This window comes from Myxocyprinus asiaticus, chromosome 4 (assembly GCF_019703515.2).
Source record: "Myxocyprinus asiaticus isolate MX2 ecotype Aquarium Trade chromosome 4, UBuf_Myxa_2, whole genome shotgun sequence".
Taxonomy (NCBI): domain Eukaryota; kingdom Metazoa; phylum Chordata; class Actinopteri; order Cypriniformes; family Catostomidae; genus Myxocyprinus; species Myxocyprinus asiaticus.
This window is the reverse complement of record NC_059347.1, coordinates 21,220,848-21,239,695: the sequence shown is the minus strand read 5'-3', so window position 1 is coordinate 21,239,695 and position 18,848 is coordinate 21,220,848. Positions and strand designations below refer to the sequence as shown.

Here is an 18,848-nt window from a genome sequence, read left to right as displayed (position 1 = left end):
ATCATAAAAGCAATTTCTCATTCTTTTGAACAAATTGCCAATGCTTTGGTACATTCATGCAATTGATTATGTACAACCGTCTGCTGTTTCCTACGTTATCAATTGCTTATGTCATGTTAATCAAAATATATTATACTGGTTCTCTGTTGAATAGTCTTACCCCCTAAAATATCTAGGCATTAGTTCATTGCATAAGTCATAAAATGTAAAATGGTTGAACCAGCTGTCATAATCTGTCAAGCATATTTTCTATACATTTCTATTAGATTTTTTTTTTTGTAAATGTGTCCCGAATTGATGAATTGCTCTCATATGAATCTTGACTTTCACAAATGAAGGGGAATGTGTGAAGCATTAGATCAACCAATGATCAATCAGTACTCTAAAATAGCTCAGAGGCGCATCTCATGAACCTTCAATTGGCAAGCATATTTAGACAGAGCAAAACACAGTGTTACAATTTCTGGCAATGGAAGTACAACAAGGAAATGAACAGGGTCAACAGCCGGGAAGAAGAAGAGGAGTAAGGATGCATGGTGGAAGGGTAGGGAGGCAAAACAGAGGAAGAGGTAGAAGAGGCCAAGGACATAGGCATGTCTTGGTTTAATAAGGGCCACTATCGTGGACCATGTTCTCAATCATGGCCTTACAATGGCTGAGGCTGGTCGAAGGGTGCAGCCGAATGTTGGGAGAACAACCATGTCCTCAATCATTCAAACGTTTCATAGACAGAACAGGTATGTAATCCAACAGTGTGCACTGTATTGTAATACTGTATACTTACTGTAATGCTTCATATTACAGTATTCCATTTGCATTTTACAGTATACAGTAAATATACTTTATACAGATACATACTGTAACACACAAACATACACACACACACACACATGTGTGTGTGTGTGTGTGTGTGTGTATATTTGCAAATTGACATATTTTTTGAAATCTTCCCTTTAATCTTGTGTTTTGCATTACTGTATTTTTCCCACATAGGACTGCAAGACTACCTCACAGGGTGACAGAGGGCCCCCTCTCACACCTCAACAGGAGGAGGCTATTTGCATCATGGTCAGAGCAAATAATGCCATTTTAAAAGACAACAATGTCTTTGAATATTGTTGAACATCCAATCTGTTAGCATCTCAACTATCGACAGGGTGCTGAAAAGACACTACATGAGCTTGAAACAGCTGTACCATGTACCATTTGAAAGGAATGTTGACAGAGTGAAGGAGCTACGGTCCCAGTATGTACAGTAACATCTATGTGCATACAGTAATTACAGTAAACAGTACAACATTGTATAGTGATATACAGTACAGAAAGTTGTGACCTGTACACATTTGCTATGGCTGTAGAAAAGAACATGCAATATGTATACATTAGATGTCAAAATAAAAATACATATTATTCATAAAACAAATTTTTTATTTTCTGGGATATAGCGTATAAGGGAACTGGAATCAAGTGAACCACCTCACAACTTCATATATCTGGATGAGGCTGGCTTCAACCTGGCCAAAAGCAGAAGGCGTGGTCGAAATGTCATCGGCCACAGAGCTACTGTCAATATGCCAGGCCAACGGGGAGGGAACATCAGTATGTGTGCTGCTATTTCAGAGCATGGTGTGCTAACTCATATTCCCCTTATAGGGCCATACAACACACAGAATCTCCTCATCTTCATAGAGACCCTCTACAGGGATCTCATCCCTGATGAAGAGAGGGGTCCATTTCGAGATGATTTACCAAAGTATGTGGTAATTTGGGATAATGCGAGTTTCCATCGCTCAAACACCATCAGGCAATGGTTTGTGACCCACTATATGATTCTGATGGAATTCCTCCCACCCAATTCCCCATTCCTTAACCCAATTGAGGAGATCTACTCAGCATGGAGGTGGAATGTCCACGATCGCCAGCCACATGCTTCGATGACCCTGCTGGCTGCCATGGATGCAGCATGTGAGGACATCACAGCAGACGCCTGCAGAGGCTGGATAAGACATTCCAAAAGTGGTGGTGTGGAGTGGTGGTTGCGTAGTGGACAAAAGCACTGAACTGGTAAACAGAAGGTTGTTGGTTCAATCCCCACAGCCACCACCATTGTGTCCTTGAGCAAGGCCCTTAACTCCAGGTTGCTCCAGGGGGATTTTCCCTGTAATAAGGGCACTGTAAGTCACTTTGGATAAAAGCATCTGCCAAATGCATAAATGTAATGTAAATGCAAAAGATTCTTTCCATGCTGCATGTGGATGAGAATCTGTGGTCTGACAGACTGGGATGCCAGGAGCTGTAGAAAGACTGCACTGTGATTCCCCATACAGTGCTGCATGTACAGTTCAGCCTAAGGGGTGTTTCCTATGTTTACCTTTCTAATTTTGTATTTTTTTTTCCCTTTGTGCTGTAAAATAGTCTTGTCTTTTTCTTTTCTGTATTGCAATGACATTGTACTGTAATTTGTTGACAGACCAACAGTAAAAGCGTAAATATGAATCCTGTCCAATCTCTTGCAATCGATATCCCACATACAGTAATATGTAACATTGTACTGTTGAAATTGATATATGCCGTACAGAAAAAAGTGCAGCCTTGTGCATTATCAGTCATTGCCATCAAAACCGTAGTTATAGTTTACATCAGGAAATAATGACAGAGTATACTGACAACATGGCTAAGCATTTTGACTATCTTGTTTGTGAACGGTGACACAATGACTTGTCATTCTGATGGCCCTGATATGTTCATTGACATAAATATTTACTTTTGAGAGATGAACTAATGATTTTGCGCAAGTTACAGGCTTTTGCAGGTAATCCATTGTGTGGTGCTGTTTGTACGAATTGTTTCAAGAAATGCACTTACTGGTTTGCAAATGTTAAGGATGATTCGAGAAATGTACCAAAGCGACTGAGAAAAACTGTAATCAAAATTATTTTTTTCCTTTAATTCAGTGAATGTCATTTAGAGGTATTTTTAAAAGATGATTTTGTCCTCTTTATTGTTTGTAAGCATGTTTAATACAACCTTTTATGTCAAGGCACAAGCTGAATAGTCGGTTAAGAGCTAATGATTAATCAAGTAGTAATAATTTATCAAAATAATCATTAGTTGCAGCCCTATTCAGGATTATATTTAAAATAAATCTGACAGATTTGACACAAATTGAGGACACAAATTTGATTTTTATGGAAAATATAATTTAAAGTTTGCTTTATGTATTGTTTGATATCTTACAGATCCCTGCCTTTCATTTGATATTTAAATTTATGAATTTGTTGGATTTTTAAATGCTTTGTTTGGCAGTTTAACATTGTGACCGCTTGCTGAGGACAGGTGAAGTTACATGTGCTTCCAAGTATAGAGCAGGCATTTTAAAAAATTACAATGAAATTATTTACAAATATAAGAAAGAAATGCTGAGTACAAACATTTTCTTTAGATGTAACTTTTCCAGTATTCTTTTTATTATTAATATCTTGAATTTTAACAAAAATTACTTCTGTATAAGACATGTTTTTCCATTATCTCAAGAATCAGTGAATTATAAGGTGAACTTAGAGTAATAAATAAGGGTAAAAGAATAATTGTGATTTCCTTGAACTTCTTTGTCTTAAAAATCCATAAAATTACAGTTTTTCCTCAATCGATTTGGCACATTAACTGAAACAAACTTACAATTGTCAAAACTTTAAGTACAATCCTCACATCACGTGGTACATTCAGCACACCACTCTATATGACCTGCAAAAGGTGATTACTCAATCAAAAGAATGAACTCATGTTTCAAATGTAAATAAATCCATCAATGAATAAATCATTGTCATCAAAACCTTCCTTTATCATTGCTTAGACCAAAACAGTCAAAATTCAAAGACATCTTGTCAAATGACAGTGTACTCTGAAAGTGTGATAGTTACCCACTATGTAATATTGTCCAATTGCTAACATTGTATATGTAGGCAGCTGAATAGTATTGTTGTCAAAAAGTCATGGCACACACTATACTTTCAACAAAACATTTATTCAAACATTTCTCATCATTGTATGTACACACTGTACACCAACCGAAAATATGTAAAGAAAGCTTGTACAGAAAAAAATATATACAACAGCAAAATTCAGGAACTACAGTATGTGCAAGAAAAAAGAAAATATGCTGCAAGTTCATCAACCTCATGGGTCTTCCAGTCTCTCCTCTCTATCTGGCCACAACATTTCATCACCTGATATCCTCCCTTGCAATGGCATGATACAGCAACCCCCTACAACAATCTGCTGTGATATCCTCACAACCAGCATCCATTGCACAGTAAGGACAACTGGTCATGAGGACGGTGATCATAGACCTTCCATCTCCATGCAGAAAATAACTCCTCAATGGGATTTAGGAATGGGGAGTATGATGGAAACTTACGTTGTCCCAAACTATAACATAGGTTGGCAAGTCATTTCTTACCAACCCCCTCTCATTCTCAGGAATGAGATCCCTGTAAAGAGTTTCCAGGAAATTGAGACGTTGTGTGTTATAGGGCCCAATGATAGGAATGTGGCTGAGTACACCATTCCCACATATGGCAGCACACATTGTAATGTTCCCTCCACGCTGGCCTGGCACATCAACAGTGGCTCGGTGACCAATAATATTACGGCCGCATCTCCTGACTTTGGTCAAGTTGAATCCTGCCTCATCAACATACACAAAAATGTGTGGGGATTCATCAGCCTCCAGCTCCATCACTCTCTATAAAAGAGAGTAAAGCAATTTAGCAATTTAGAAAATAATTAACAATAGATATTATAAATCATACAGTTACACATATCCCACATTGTGTAACATATTCTGCATATACAGGTTGTACTTGTCAATACTGAAAGACAAGGAGATTACAGCACTGTGTAGTGTACAATGATGAATTCTTACCTGTACATACATTGCTCTAAATTGTGAGGACATTGAATTGTTCCCCATCTAGCCTAAGTCTATCCATCTGACAATTATTACAACAATACCACATAACTATTATGTATCTAATATATGTGTGACAGGTTATTGTGATTGTTGGTTGTTCTATTTAGCATGTAGGGATTTACACAATGAACATGTGTATAATTGCATTTGAGAGTAATATCATTCAATAGCAAATGAATGCAAACTATTTTGATCTGCAAGGCTTACTCAATACATTTTCCAAAGCAATTACAAATGACTAAAGTCACCTAATGTTCATATAGTTAGTCATATAGTTTGATTAAGTTTAATAGTCGTTTGACGATTGTGCCAAAGCGATTGAGAAAAACTTTAATATTTTAAGTACTACTAACTCAAATGATCAAGTACAGAATTGAGGTTGTGTGGAATACACATACGTAAGCCCTTGTGCTTGAATAATTTAAGCATGGTTGTTTTGTAAAAAGGAACTTATTGGAGCATTTAATTAGTTGTTATTAAGAATTCATAGAGATTTTAGCTCATTTTATTATTATTGATGTTGTTTTACTGTAATTCGTTCACTGTAAATTCTAATTAGTTAACCTTACTTAAAAAAGCATGTAAACCAATTGCCATAAACAATCTAAGTAAAATGTACTTATTTGGCGGTAAATGTACTTATTTGGCTCAAGTAAAGTGAACTAGGAATAGTCCACTTTACTTGAGCCAAATAAATATATTTACTTGATTTTTAAGGCAATTGGTTTCCTCACTTTTTTTAAAGTAAAGTCAGCTTATTACATTTTACAGTGCTGTTTCATGTAAAGTCACCTTTAGGGTGATTAGTGTTTCCTTTGGTGAAGTAAGATCCTGTTCAATTCATTTAAGTTATCCTTGCGCATAAGAATGTGCATAGCTGAAGTGCAGCTTTATCTGCACCTCTTTGGGGAATCAAGTGTAATGACTGACCTTAGTCATTACATTCTTTTGCCAAATATTATTATTATTATTTTTTTTTTTTTATATTATCAACTAATTTCAGTATTTGCAAAAGGTGATTTAACCTATAACTAACACACAGTATTTCAACAAATATGTACAATTCCCTGAAAATGGATAGCCACAGGTGGATCTGCACCCTGTGCATCAACAGCATTTACTGTAACACCCCCATAAGAGAAGATCCAAATCAGTCAAATCTATTAAGGTTAAGATAAAAGCTAATCTTTTTAGATGAAGTTTCCTTTTTCTTTATGTTTGCGAAACAACATGAAGCATTTATCATATCACCACTCACATTACAACCCTCTCAAAAAAATGTTTTTTGAACGTGCCACTCATTGCACAAAAGGTTACAAGAGGTTACAGAAGAGATCCAGAAGATGTAGCTGATGTGGCACAGTTCTTTTAGCTTTGCATTTGGGTCAACAGTACTTGCAGGAGTAGTTGCATGATAAATTATGGAATGTAATCTCAGACTTTTAGAACTTTGTGTGATAAATATTATTGGTTAAGGCTAATAATAAACCTGGGATTTGGAAAGATTTAGCATCTTAACTCAGCAGTACTGAACTATCTCATGAGAACTTCACTTTCCCCACATCTTCATCTATGAGAGTGATGTGCCTACAACAATAACAACTTCATAAAACTATTTAAATACATTCAACTGCTCAACAATATAAGTGGAATATATTATCTAATGTCAAGTATATTTTATAGAAATATTATCTATAATATATAATTTAACTTTTTTTATTGAGTCATGTCAGATATTTGTATGCACTCAACTGCGAAACTAAATACACAAACTGGAATGATAATATTAATTTCTAAGCCATCAAGAGAAGCCTACTGTTCCAGATAACCGTCTCAACACACCAGACCAGGGTCAAAAACCATAGGTCTCCCTCTACTGGCAGTCCTGTAACAACAATCCGTCCCCACTAAACACCACGGTTATGCACCTACCTTTCAGTGGTAGAAGTGTGTTGGAATAATTCAAGCTACATGATGATGATCACACATCTACTGAAACAAAGGTACTGCAGTACTAAACAGAAGGCATCCCCCCTTCCATTGTACTGTATGGTGGTTGATACTGTGCTGAGAAAATTGCACCTAGCATGTTATCCCGGACAGACAGAGATAGATAAATAGATAGATAGATAGACAGGCAGACAGACAGACAGGCAGACAGACAATAATGACATTAAAGGTCCTATAATCCAGGTTCAATATAGTTCACCCAAAAATGAAAATTCTCTCATCATTTACTTACCCTCATGCCATCCCAGATGTGTTTGTCTTTCTTTCTTCTGCAGAACACAAATGAAGATTTTAAGAGGAATATTTCATCTCTGTAGGTCCATACAATGCAAGTGAATGATGACCAAAACTTTGAAGCTAAAAAGCATATAAAGGCAGCAAAAAGGACTTAAATACTGATCTGTTTATACTTATAATATCACTTCTAAATACAGATTTAACCACTGGAGTCATATGGATTACTTTTATGCTGTCTTTAAATGCTTTGTGGGGATTGAAAGATCTGATCATCACTCACTTGCATTGTATGGACCTTGAAAGCTGAGATATTCTTCTAAAAATCATAATTTGTGTTCTGTAGAAGAAAGAAAGTCATACACATCTGGGATGGCATGAGGGTGAGCAAATGATGAGAGAATTTTCATTTTTGGGTGAACTATTCCTTTAAGCTCAATCAACAGCATTTGTTGCATAATGTTGATTAAAAATAAATAAATAAATAAATAAATAAATAAATCGACTTGTCCCCCCTTTTCTTTTTTCTTTAAAAAAGCTAATCTTGTAGGCCCCTTGGTAGAAGGTCTCTGATAAGGGGGACGCATCGTGAAATGTCCCGGATGAGGTTGAGTCACCCACGATGACGTCACTCGAGCTCTGAAAATGGCTGAGTCGGAAGAGGAGGTGGATGTCTTGGTCCAGAGAGTTTTGAAAGATATAAATAACGCCTTCAAAAGAAACCCAAACATGTACGTATGTGCACTCGCATTGCTGTTTATAATGCATTCGTCCATCTATGCTTTACAGCGATTTATATCTTTGCGTTCAGACGCAGAGATAACAGTGCAGCAGCAGCCTGGTTAACTTGCGCAGGCATTGGCTGGCTGGCTAACTGGCTACTTTATTTGACCTAACCATTTATAACCCGCAGGCCAACAGCAGCCTCGCCGATTATATGGGTGGCTGTTAAACGTTAACTTGTTTCTGGCTCAAAACAGCCGCTGAATGTTTCTTGAATAACCCCTTGGCGTTGTTGGAGTCTTGGGTTATTGTGCATGCTTGTCATGTAGCTGGTGCTGGTTCTGTGCATGGGTGTAATGTTAGAATCGTTGGACAGTAACTGAAGGGCGTAGCGCGCACCGATTGCAAACACTAAAAACATTAACGTTTATTTACTAATATCACAGTTCTTCGTATTTGTCCATCACCCATCGTTTGCAACATTGCAGCTCTGCTTTATCCAATTATGTCACTCCTATAGGTTGTTCAATCCACAAACAAAACATCTGTCCTGTTTAATGTTGACTTTATAATAGGTAGCTGACCTACAATTAGCTTTGCATATTATTTTCATCTCAGCATTTAAATGGATAGTTCACCCAAAAATACAAATTCTCTCATCATTTTCTCACCCTCATGGCATCCCAGATGCGTATGACTTTCTTCAGCAAAACACAGATTTTTATAAGAGTATTTCATCTCTGTAGGTCCATACAATGCAAGTGAATGGTGACCAGAACTTTGAAGCTCCAAAAAGGACATACATGCGTCATAAAAGTAATCCATACAGACTCCAGTGGTTTAATCCATATCTTCAGAAGTAATTTGATGGGTGTGGGCGAGAAACAGATTAATATTTAAGTCCTTTTTTACTATAAATCTCCACCTTTTACCAGCCCTGACCAGTAGGCATTCTTTGTGCATATTGCCAAAATACAAAAGAAGAAGAATGTGGAGGTGGAAATTTATAGTAAAAAAGGACTTAAATATTGATCTGTTTCTCACCCACACCTATCAAATCGCTTCTGAAGATTTAGATTGAACCCCTGGAGTCTGTATAGATTACTTTTATGCTGCCTTTATGTGCTTTTTTGAGCTTCAAGGTTTTGGGCACCATTCATTTGCATTGTGAGGACCAAGAGAGCTGAGATATTCTTCTAAAAAAATCTTTGTGTTCTGCAGAAGAAAGTAAGTCACACACATCTGGGATGGCATGAGGTAGGGCTGGACGATATGACACATATCGTGGCGACGATGTAAAGTGTCAGTCGACAGAGATTTTGCTACATCATGTATATCGCGACATGTAAATATCCATGTGCGCGGAGTGAGTGTATTTATCAGTGGACAGGCCTTCACGTGAGACTGAGTGGGGAGTGAATTGCTGCCAGTAAAAGGCACGCATGCATGTTTAGCGCCCAATTCACTAAAGGGATTATGCAGATCAGGCAAGTGCGCAAACGCGACCACAAACATATTTGCACGTGGAATTCTGATTTTGCGGACCGATTCTAAGCGCTGTAGATATAACGGAGGATGCAGCAGTCCACAGTGATCTGACACACTCCGTCGGGACAGTGTCACTGTGATCCAGACACCTGGACGAAAGTGCGCTTGACCACACCGCGCATCTGTACTTCTCCATCATTTGATGATTTATTGCTGATATGATTGATAAAAAAGTCAAGAAAATGTAGAGGAGCTTGTTATTAAAACAGGTGCGACATCTGTAGCGTAATCAGTTTTACCGCCTCAAAATGAAGCACACTAAAGAATATTATGAAAGCCAAAAGAAGCGCTCCGCATTAATGCATTATTATATATATATATATATATATATATATATATATATAATATATATATTTTTTGCAAGGTGTTATTTTTGTTGGGTATTTGTTTTACTAAAATTATGTATTATTTTCTTTGTTGCATTGCTTTGAAAAGATCTTGAGTTTCTTGAGGAATTTTTATTATAATAGTAATGATAATGGTCAACAACATATCAGACTAAAATGTGGCATAATGTGAAATTAAGTATTATGGTAAGGTTAATTAAAAATTTTAATTTGACAGTTTTTATTTATTTATTTTTATTTTTTACTTTGACTGTTTGTCAAGTTCCAAATAAAGAGAAAATTATATAAGGCAAAGTAGTTTTCATTTAAAAAGTATTTCATTTACTGACTAGATTTCCCAAAACTAGCCATTCAATTATGGTTATTTATTCTATTAACCAAATGTTATTTATTTATTTTTTTCTTCAGATTTTTTTTCTTTTCTTTTTTTATTGTATTGTATTATATATCGTTATCGTGATTTAAAATTACTGAGATCGTGATATGAGATTTTGGTCATATCACTCACCCCTGGCATGTAAATGATGAGAGAATTTTCATTTTTGGGTGAACTCTTCATTTAAAGTGATAGTTCACCCAAAAATAAAAATGCTGTTGTCATTTACTCAAGTCCTTCCAAACCAGTATGACTTACTAAATTCCTTGGAACACACAAGAACATTTTTTGAAAAATATTGATGGTGCGCTATTTAACCATATAATAAAAGTGAATGGTGAACGAGGCTGTCAGTTCCTAACATTCTTACATCTCCTTTTGTGTTCCAGGGAAGAAAGTCTTACAGGTTTGGAACAACATGAGGGTGATAAAATAATGACAGCATTTTCCATTTTGGGTGAACTAGCCATTTAACTACTACATCGACAAAAAGCTTTTCAGACACAGTGGAATTATTATTGTGTCATTTATCTAGACTCTTATTTGTGTGATCCATAAAAGTCAGTGACCTGTCCCTAAACCTTCTCTTAATTCAGCCTTTTATTTCTGCCAAAGAGAGACCTCTGTAATGAGTCGGTGTCAGCCGAGATGTTTGGGACTGTATGTTTTGTCTTTTGCCTTTTAGTTTTTGGCAGGGTTTCTCAGAATAGTCCTGTGACTTTCTCTTTGTTTTTGTCTGTGCTTTTGCAATGTTATCACAGTGATGAAATCGGACTCATTCCATGTCCAGAGGCCCGATATAACAGAAGCCCCATCGTCCTGGTGGAGAATAAGCTGGGAGTGGAGAGTTGGTGTGTCAAGTTTCTGTTACCATATGTACATAATAAACTCCTGCTCTACAGGCAGAGAAAGCAGTGGCTAGACCGGGAAGGTAGGACAAAGGTTTATTGGGTTATCTTGTTCAGCCAGCTCACATTCTTATGACCTCAGTCTTTATTTAAATATTGCTGTTCATACAACAGCTCATAGCAGTTATGCTGAAAAATAGGTGAATTTTCTAGAAAACTGATCTCTCTGTCTCTCTCTCTCTCTCTCTCTCTCTCTCTCTCTTTCTCTTTCAGCAGTGGTAGACATAACCTGCACTTTGCTTCTCTTAAATCCAGACTTTACCACAGCTTGGAATGTCAGGTACAGTTTGCTTTTTATACTCTCATTACCTGAACAAAAATGCTAAAACAAACAAAAATATCTTTATTTCTTCTGACAATTCTTCCGTATCAAATTTCATGGCTCTGAAGTTGGTTGATCACTTTTATGTATCATCGTTGCTGTATTTAGAAAGTTGTCTCTGATTTTGGAAAAGGACATCAAAATACTGCGGCTATATAAAATGCTTCTTTTATTAATTTTAAATTGAGAGTTATCATTTTCCATATTGATTGCTTATTCTTTGGGAGATTTTTTTGATTTCGTTTCATATTTGAAACACCAGGAATTGTAATCTTTACCTAGTTATAACAAGACAGCATTCATTACTGTTCTGTTTACTAGACTGAGCAAAAACTGTATATGGCAATTATTTGTTAAAACTATTTTCAGTTACTAATCAGAATTGCACAATAATCTTGGTTTGATTAAATAATGTTGTATGATTTTTCCAGGAGGTGGTGCTGTACTGTAATTTTATGATTGTTTTGATAAGTCTGTGAATTCCTTTTACGTTAATGATCTTGAATGTTTTGTAGGAAAGAGCTCTTACAGTGTGGTGTGTTAAACCCTGAGAAGGACCTTTACTTGGGCAAACTAGCGCTAACCAAGCATCCTAAAAGCCCAGAAACATGGATACACAGGTTAGAGTCATCATTCAGTAATCCTTCATTTAGTCTAAAATTAATTTTAGTGTAAATGAGGCAAGAATCAAGATGAAATGTTAACCAAATCATTGGTAACTATGACTTAAATATATGTGAATAATGTGCTTACATGCAAAACCAATGAAGGTACCTGCTATATAACGTGAAAAATTACTATTACAATTTGAAATTTTTTTAAACTACTTCAAAGAGGTCTCATCAAAAAATCCTCCACATGCAGCAATGACAGCTTTGCAGATCCTTGGCATTCTAGCTGTCAGTTTGTCCAGATACTCATGTGACATTTCACCCCACACTTCCTGTAGCACATGCCATAGATGTGGCTGTCTTGTCGGGCACTTCTCACGCACCTTACAGTCTAGCTGATCCCACAAAAGCTCAATGGGGTTAAGATCCATAACACTCTTTTCCAATTATCTGTTGTCCAATGTCTGTGTTTCTTTGCCCACTCTAACCTCTTCTTTTTGTTTTTCTGTTTCAAAAGTGGCTTTTTCTTTGCAATTCTTCCCATAAGGCCTGCACCCCTGAGTCTTCTCTTTACTGTTGTACATTAAACTGGTGTTGAGCAGGTAGAATTAAAAGAAGCTGTCAGCTGAGGACATGTGAGGCTTCTATTTCTCAAACTAGAGACTCTGATCTTGTTTAGTTGTACATCTGGGCCTTCCACATCTCTTTCTGTCCTTGTCAGAGCCAGTTGTCCTTTGTCTTTGAAGACTGTAGTGCACACCTTTGTATGAAATCAGTTTTTTGGCAATTTCAAGCATTGTATAGTCTTCACTCCTCAAAACAATGATTGACTGATGAGTTTCTAGAGAAAGCTGTTTCTTTTTTGTCATTTTTGACCTAATATTGAGACATGCCAGTCTATTGCATACTGTGGCAACTCAAAAACAAACACAATGTTAAGCTTCATTTAATGAACCAAATAGCTTTCAACTGTGTTTGATATAATGGCAAGTCATTTTCTAGTACCAAATTAGCAATTTAGCATGATTACTCAAGGATAAGGTGTTGGAGTGATGGCTGCTGGAAATGGGGCCTGTCTAGATTTGATCAAAAAATAATTTTTTCAAATAGTGATGGTGCTGTTTTTTACATCAGTAATGTCCTGACTATACTTTGTGATCTGTTGAATGCCACTTTGGTGAATTAAAGTACCAATTTCCTTCCAAAACAATTATTCCAAACTTTTGGCCGCCAGTGTATTTAAAGCAGGTGAGACACGGGCGAGCAGGATGAGAGCCAATAGTAACAGAGAGAACATACAACATAAACTGTACAGATACGGTTCTGGGCACCACAGGCGACAATACAGTCACAGATAAGAGTATGCATTGCATACAGCCCATTTACACAACCAGATTCTTATGAATGGGCTGTCTTGATTTATGTTGACGTTGCTTGATGGGAAATGGACTATATAATAGGATGCAGACAGTGCAATAACCGGAGAAGAACCTCAGAATGAAATTGCACTTCACCTAGCCCATTAGCGCTTTGCGCGCCCGATTTCGCCAACCCACTTGCGCCTGGACTTGGAGCATGCTTGCACAAAAATATAAAAACATCATAGCCTAAACTGGGCCAGCTCAGAACTGTTGCGAGAATGCCTACTTATGAATTTCTTAACAAAACTACATTTTATATTTAAAAAAAATAAAAATGGAATGTTGAACAACATAGTGAAGGCAGACAACAAGTGCCTAACATGCATGGGACCTCCTTTTAATAAAACCTCACAAAGTTGGTTGAATGCCCAGTGTGTGCAGAACTGCAATCTAGACAAAGAATGGCTGCTTTGAAGAATCTTGGTCACTTTATGAATCCCATACTCAAATTTCCATTGTTATTTCATATTCTTGAAGACTTTATCATTATTCAAAAAGTCAGTATGTGGAAAATAGTAATAATAATGAATGTGTAGGCGTGTCCAAACATTTGACTGGTAGTGTAAATTTATGATGAGTGTTTGTATTTTGGACACAGGCGGTGGGTGCTGCAGTGGCTGCAGAAGGATTGCTCTCCCTCTGGGTTGGATTTAAAGGAGCAGGCTGAACCCAGGGGTGACGCTGAGAGGAGAAGTCAATGTGAGCGGCTGCAAAGAGCCTTGCAGGAGGAGATGAGGGTCTGCGCAGATGCAGCTGGCCGTTACCCCAGCAACTACAATGCCTGGTCCCATCGTATCTGGGTGCTGCAGAACATGGTCAAATGCAATCTCAAGGTAGGCTGGTCAGTGCACTGTGACTTTCTGCTCTAATTCATTATAATTTAACCTAATAATGGGAAATATGTCTGCTAAATGTCGCTTTACGTACATCTCATTGATTACAATTGTCATTTTGATTACTGCGAGCAATGATGTATTCCACTGTAGATGTAACACTATAAATCATCAGTGTTGTTATAGGGAAAGCAACCTGACACATTTATTATAAGGTTGATGATAAATTATGTAGTGTTGCAATGCAAATTTTTATGGAGGCTTACCTAAGCCTTTAACTCTGTTCAGCACAAGTGGTCAGTGCTAAATACAGGTGCAAATGAGGTCCAGTAAGTAATCCAAACACAAATATTCACAGGAGATGCATTTGTGATGCATGTTAATACCAGGTGTAAATGGTGACCTTCTCACATGACCACTTGGGATCAGAACCTGAGATGGATATTAAAATCAGGTGTAAACAAGGCCTCACTCACTAGAAAGCCTGTCACAAACTATATATTTTGTTGGAGACTGCAGCGAGGGCTGGAGCGTTGTTAGTCAGGAGAGCTTTTTGGCTCTTGCGAGGTCACTGAGTGTCAGACCTTTGATGTGTGCTTACCCTTTCTTAATTGGATGTTAAATTAGGCAAATGTTATAGGACTCAATCCAAGCTTAAGGCCCTCATATGAAAATAATGTGCCTGTAGATTTAATGATCTAGGACAAAACTGAATTGAACCTAATCTAAGCTATTCATTGGCTATTTTAGGAGTAATTGGGTTGCAGCAAGGGCAGTAATGCTGCTTGCATGTTGCGTCTCTAGAGTGGTGAAGTCTTGTTCGGTAGAACATTTTCTTCAGTCTAAATTCCCAATTTTAGATCTCTGTTGTACTTTCAGGTGTGTTAAGTCCATAACTGATTGAAGCTGAAGTCACTATGGCCATGTTCACACTACAAAGTTTCGAGAGCGACAACCGCAACTGGGAGCGAATCCACTAAATTATAATTCCAAGTAGGGGTGGGCGATATACCAGTAGACATGATAAACTGGTAGAAATTTGACAACCAGTAGAAATTTTGGATTATCTTCTCTATCGTGGTTACGCAAAACCACCGCCACATGGCAAGAAAATGTGCACCTCATTCTGTTGTACATGGTACACATACTGTCTGAAAAATGGAGGAGGAAGGCTGAGCAGCTTTATGTGAGACTGACAGAATTGAAGAAACAGGGTTTTTTTAGGTACTGACAATTTTTCGGCGGCCGCTCAAGTGAAATTACGGGCCACCGAAGCAAGTTCAATTATATTAAATTCATGTTCTGAATATGCTTCTCATCAGACACATGCAGCTGTTTCATGTGATTTTCATGCATGCTATCTTTGAAGCATGAAAGTGCACGCGTGTCCAGCAGGTTTCCAGATTGGGTATTCCATAGACACTTGGCTACTCAGCCCGGTTTCTCTCGATCACAAACTTAAAAACTTGCTTGACCCATTTGAATTCTACTGAGTTGAGTTTTTTTACTTTAAAGTACTATGGAGGAAGTCAAACATCTCAAACGGCAAGAGAGCCTGACATTCTAACCAACACCTACGAGGAAAACGGCTAAAACAATGTGTCATGCACCAACAGTTATGTGTCATCTGTCATGCAGATTGTTTTTAAACTATACATCACCGTTAATAAAATTACGTTTGAATGATGTTAGATGTTACAAAACAAACTTTTTAGATATTCAAATATTGTCTACAGAGATGACAAACCATTAAGAGCCTTATTAAGTGTTTTATAATAATAATACTAGTCAACAGTCAACATCACACTGAAATGTGAAATTTAGCATTGTGGTAAGGTTGATTACCACTTTTTGAATACCACCAATTATTTTCTTTTTTTCTTTTTTTCTTTTTTTCTTTTTTTACTCTGACTATGTTTGTCATGTTCCAAATAAAGAGAAAATTATATAAGAGAAAGTAGTTTTCATTTATAAAGTATTTACAGTTTTTCTCAGTCGATTTTATACATTTCTCCAAACTATAATCAGTGCTCTCAAAACAATTCACACAGCTGTAGAAACAGACACTCAAATTTGCAGAACAAATACATTTCACTGCATAATGAAGCAATCTATTCTTTTCTGATAATGCATTTATTAAAATGAAATACTAATATCAAAACAATAGATGTGTTCTCTATTAAATTCATAACATGTTCAGCTATAGACACACAACTCTACTATTGAATTAACACATTTATCATAAAAATCCACCATAAAGACCTTTTTCCATGTGTTATAAAATGTCTCTAAATTTCTAGTTGTCCCTGCTCTTCTTCTTCCAATGCCATTCCTCCCTCTTCTTCATTTTTGTTGAGATTGAAGTCACTGTAGATCTGCTCACATTAGGCCAAACACTCTGTCTTAGAGAGACCATAATTCATAACACGATCAATTATTAGAGGGACTCGCAGATCATCTGAGCCTTCTTTAATCTTCCTCCCTGATGTCCTCTTTCTGTTCACCATCATTACACCGTCTTTCCTGAAGTCTTTCCATGCACACACCTGAAAGAGTTGAGAAAACTTTCCCTTTTCTCATCACTTCTTCCTCAGATTTTCTCTTTCTTTACCCACTCTACCTATTCTTCATCTTCCTCATTGTTTGTTTGCTGTGAATTTTCATATTTTACCCCTTTAATAGATAGCAGAGTCATGATAGTTGTGTGAAAAGTTTAGTAAATTGCATTTTCTTTGCTGTGTGCATTACTAACACAGCCGATATTAATATGAAGGGATTTGGCAACCTGACATGTGCATTTGAGAATATTACTTTAATATAGTCGTCTGTGTTAATTGTTTTGAAAGCATGAGTTTTGGATCAGAGAAATTTGTATGTAGTGTTTCGAAAAAATGAGGAAAATCAAGAAACATGCACAATCTGTTTAGTACATTTACAAAGTTTTCAGATGGCTGTGTTAATTTTTTTGAGAGCAGTGACCTGAGTTTGGAGATATGCGTAAAATCGATAGAGAAAAACTGTAATTCAGTGACTGGATTTTTCAAAAATAGGCATTACAATTAGGGCTGGGACGATTCATCGACGTCATTACAGAAATACGTCGATTTGCATAACATGCGTCGGCGCATCGCAATGGAGTAATTAAAATGGCAGCGCCTGGTTTAAGCATGGATTCCCCGAAGAACAAGCTGCAGCTAAAAAAAACTCGCCTACGGTCATCTAAAGCATGGGAGTATTTTAGCCAGAGACCCAACAATGTGGTGCTGTGTAAGCTGTGCAAATTGGAAATGGCTTATCACAGCAGTACAACCGCCATGAACGAACACTTGAAGCGAAAGCATCCCGGGCGCTTTGTCAAGACGGCAGCAAGGCAGCACCGTAAGTCCTGTTTACTTTTTGTCTCCACCAAAGCATGACATATTAGTATTACAACACGTGTTTCTGTAAGTAGTAGTCACTTTAAATTGATTTTCTAAATGTTTCCTCATCACCCCATGTTAAAAGTAATTTCTGCACCGCTGCTAACGTAGGGTGACCATACGTCCTCTTTTTCCCGGACATGTCCTCTTTTTCAGACCTTAAAAAAGCGTCCAGCCGGGATTTCTAAATTTGCGAAAATGGCCGGGATTTGGCTTTAGTTGCATTATGATGTGCATCTGGTCTAATACTTGCATTGCTTTAACCCCTCTTTGTAAGTCCCACCTTCTCGCACACCAATTGGTCAATTATAAGAGGCATGCAGCAACTATTGGCCAAATTCCTGCCTGTCAATCTCTCTGCGAACGCGCAAAGCGCTGTTGTGTTCGGCATCAAACAGTTGCTTGACAGTAGCAGCAAATGACAGCTGAGTGGAAACAATGGCCAAACGTTTGTGTTTAAGAGAAGATGATTTAATACAATATTGAAATATTAATGAGACAAGTTTTGTATATTTATTTTGGGGTAATCAATTGTTATATTAATCAAGAAATAATTATAAAAAATCTTTAGAATAGTCGGCAAATTAGTCGTTAGATTAATCGACTAATCAGAAAAAGAATCGTTAGATTAATCGATAAAATCGTTAGGTGCAGCCCTAATTACAATATGGTTTTTAATATATAAACCAATTTTTATTGATTTTTTTTTAATGAAACATTTAACTATATATTAATATATATCGTAATCGTGATATAAAATTAGTGATATTGTGATATAAGATCGCCCACCCCTAATTCCAAATGTGTACAGAATACAGGATATTTCTACACCGCTGCTAACGTAGGGTGACCATATGTCCTCTTTTTCCCGGACATGTCCTCTTTTTCAGACCTTAAAAAAGCGTCCAGCCGGGATTTCTAAATTTGCGAAAATGGCCGGGATTTGGCTTTAGTTGCATTATGATGTGCATCTGGTCTAATACTTCATTGTGTGTGCACGCATATTTGCATTGCTTTAACCCCTCTTTGTAAGTCCCGCCTTCTCGCACACCAATTGGTCAATTATAAGAGGCATGCAGCAACTATTGGCCAAATTCCTGCCTGTCAATCTCTCCGCGAACGCA

The 18,848-nt window shown here is 37.1% G+C and overlaps 1 protein-coding gene across 6 annotated transcripts in view; it reads left to right on the top strand.

The window, feature by feature from the left end:
• Positions 1-7,852: 7,852 nt before the first annotated feature.
• Positions 7,853-18,848, top strand: part of ptar1 (protein prenyltransferase alpha subunit repeat containing 1) — a 110,377-nt gene continuing 99,381 nt past the window's right edge. For 2 of the 6 annotated variants that reach the window (XR_007897012.1, XM_051696047.1), the window contains exons 1-5: positions 7,857-7,947; positions 10,972-11,141; positions 11,332-11,398; positions 11,956-12,060; positions 14,071-14,305. Coding sequence is in view for 5 of the 6 variants with exons in the window: in XM_051696047.1 (XP_051552007.1) it covers positions 7,862-7,947; positions 10,972-11,141; positions 11,332-11,398; positions 11,956-12,060; positions 14,071-14,305 (663 nt within the window). In the remaining variant the exon portion in view is untranslated. Of the gene's footprint in view, positions 7,948-10,971; positions 11,142-11,331; positions 11,399-11,955; positions 12,061-14,070; positions 14,306-15,184; positions 15,552-15,820; positions 16,189-18,848 lie in introns of those variants that run through there. The other 4 variants (XM_051696044.1, XM_051696046.1, XM_051696045.1 and 1 more) reach the window with 4 other exon arrangements.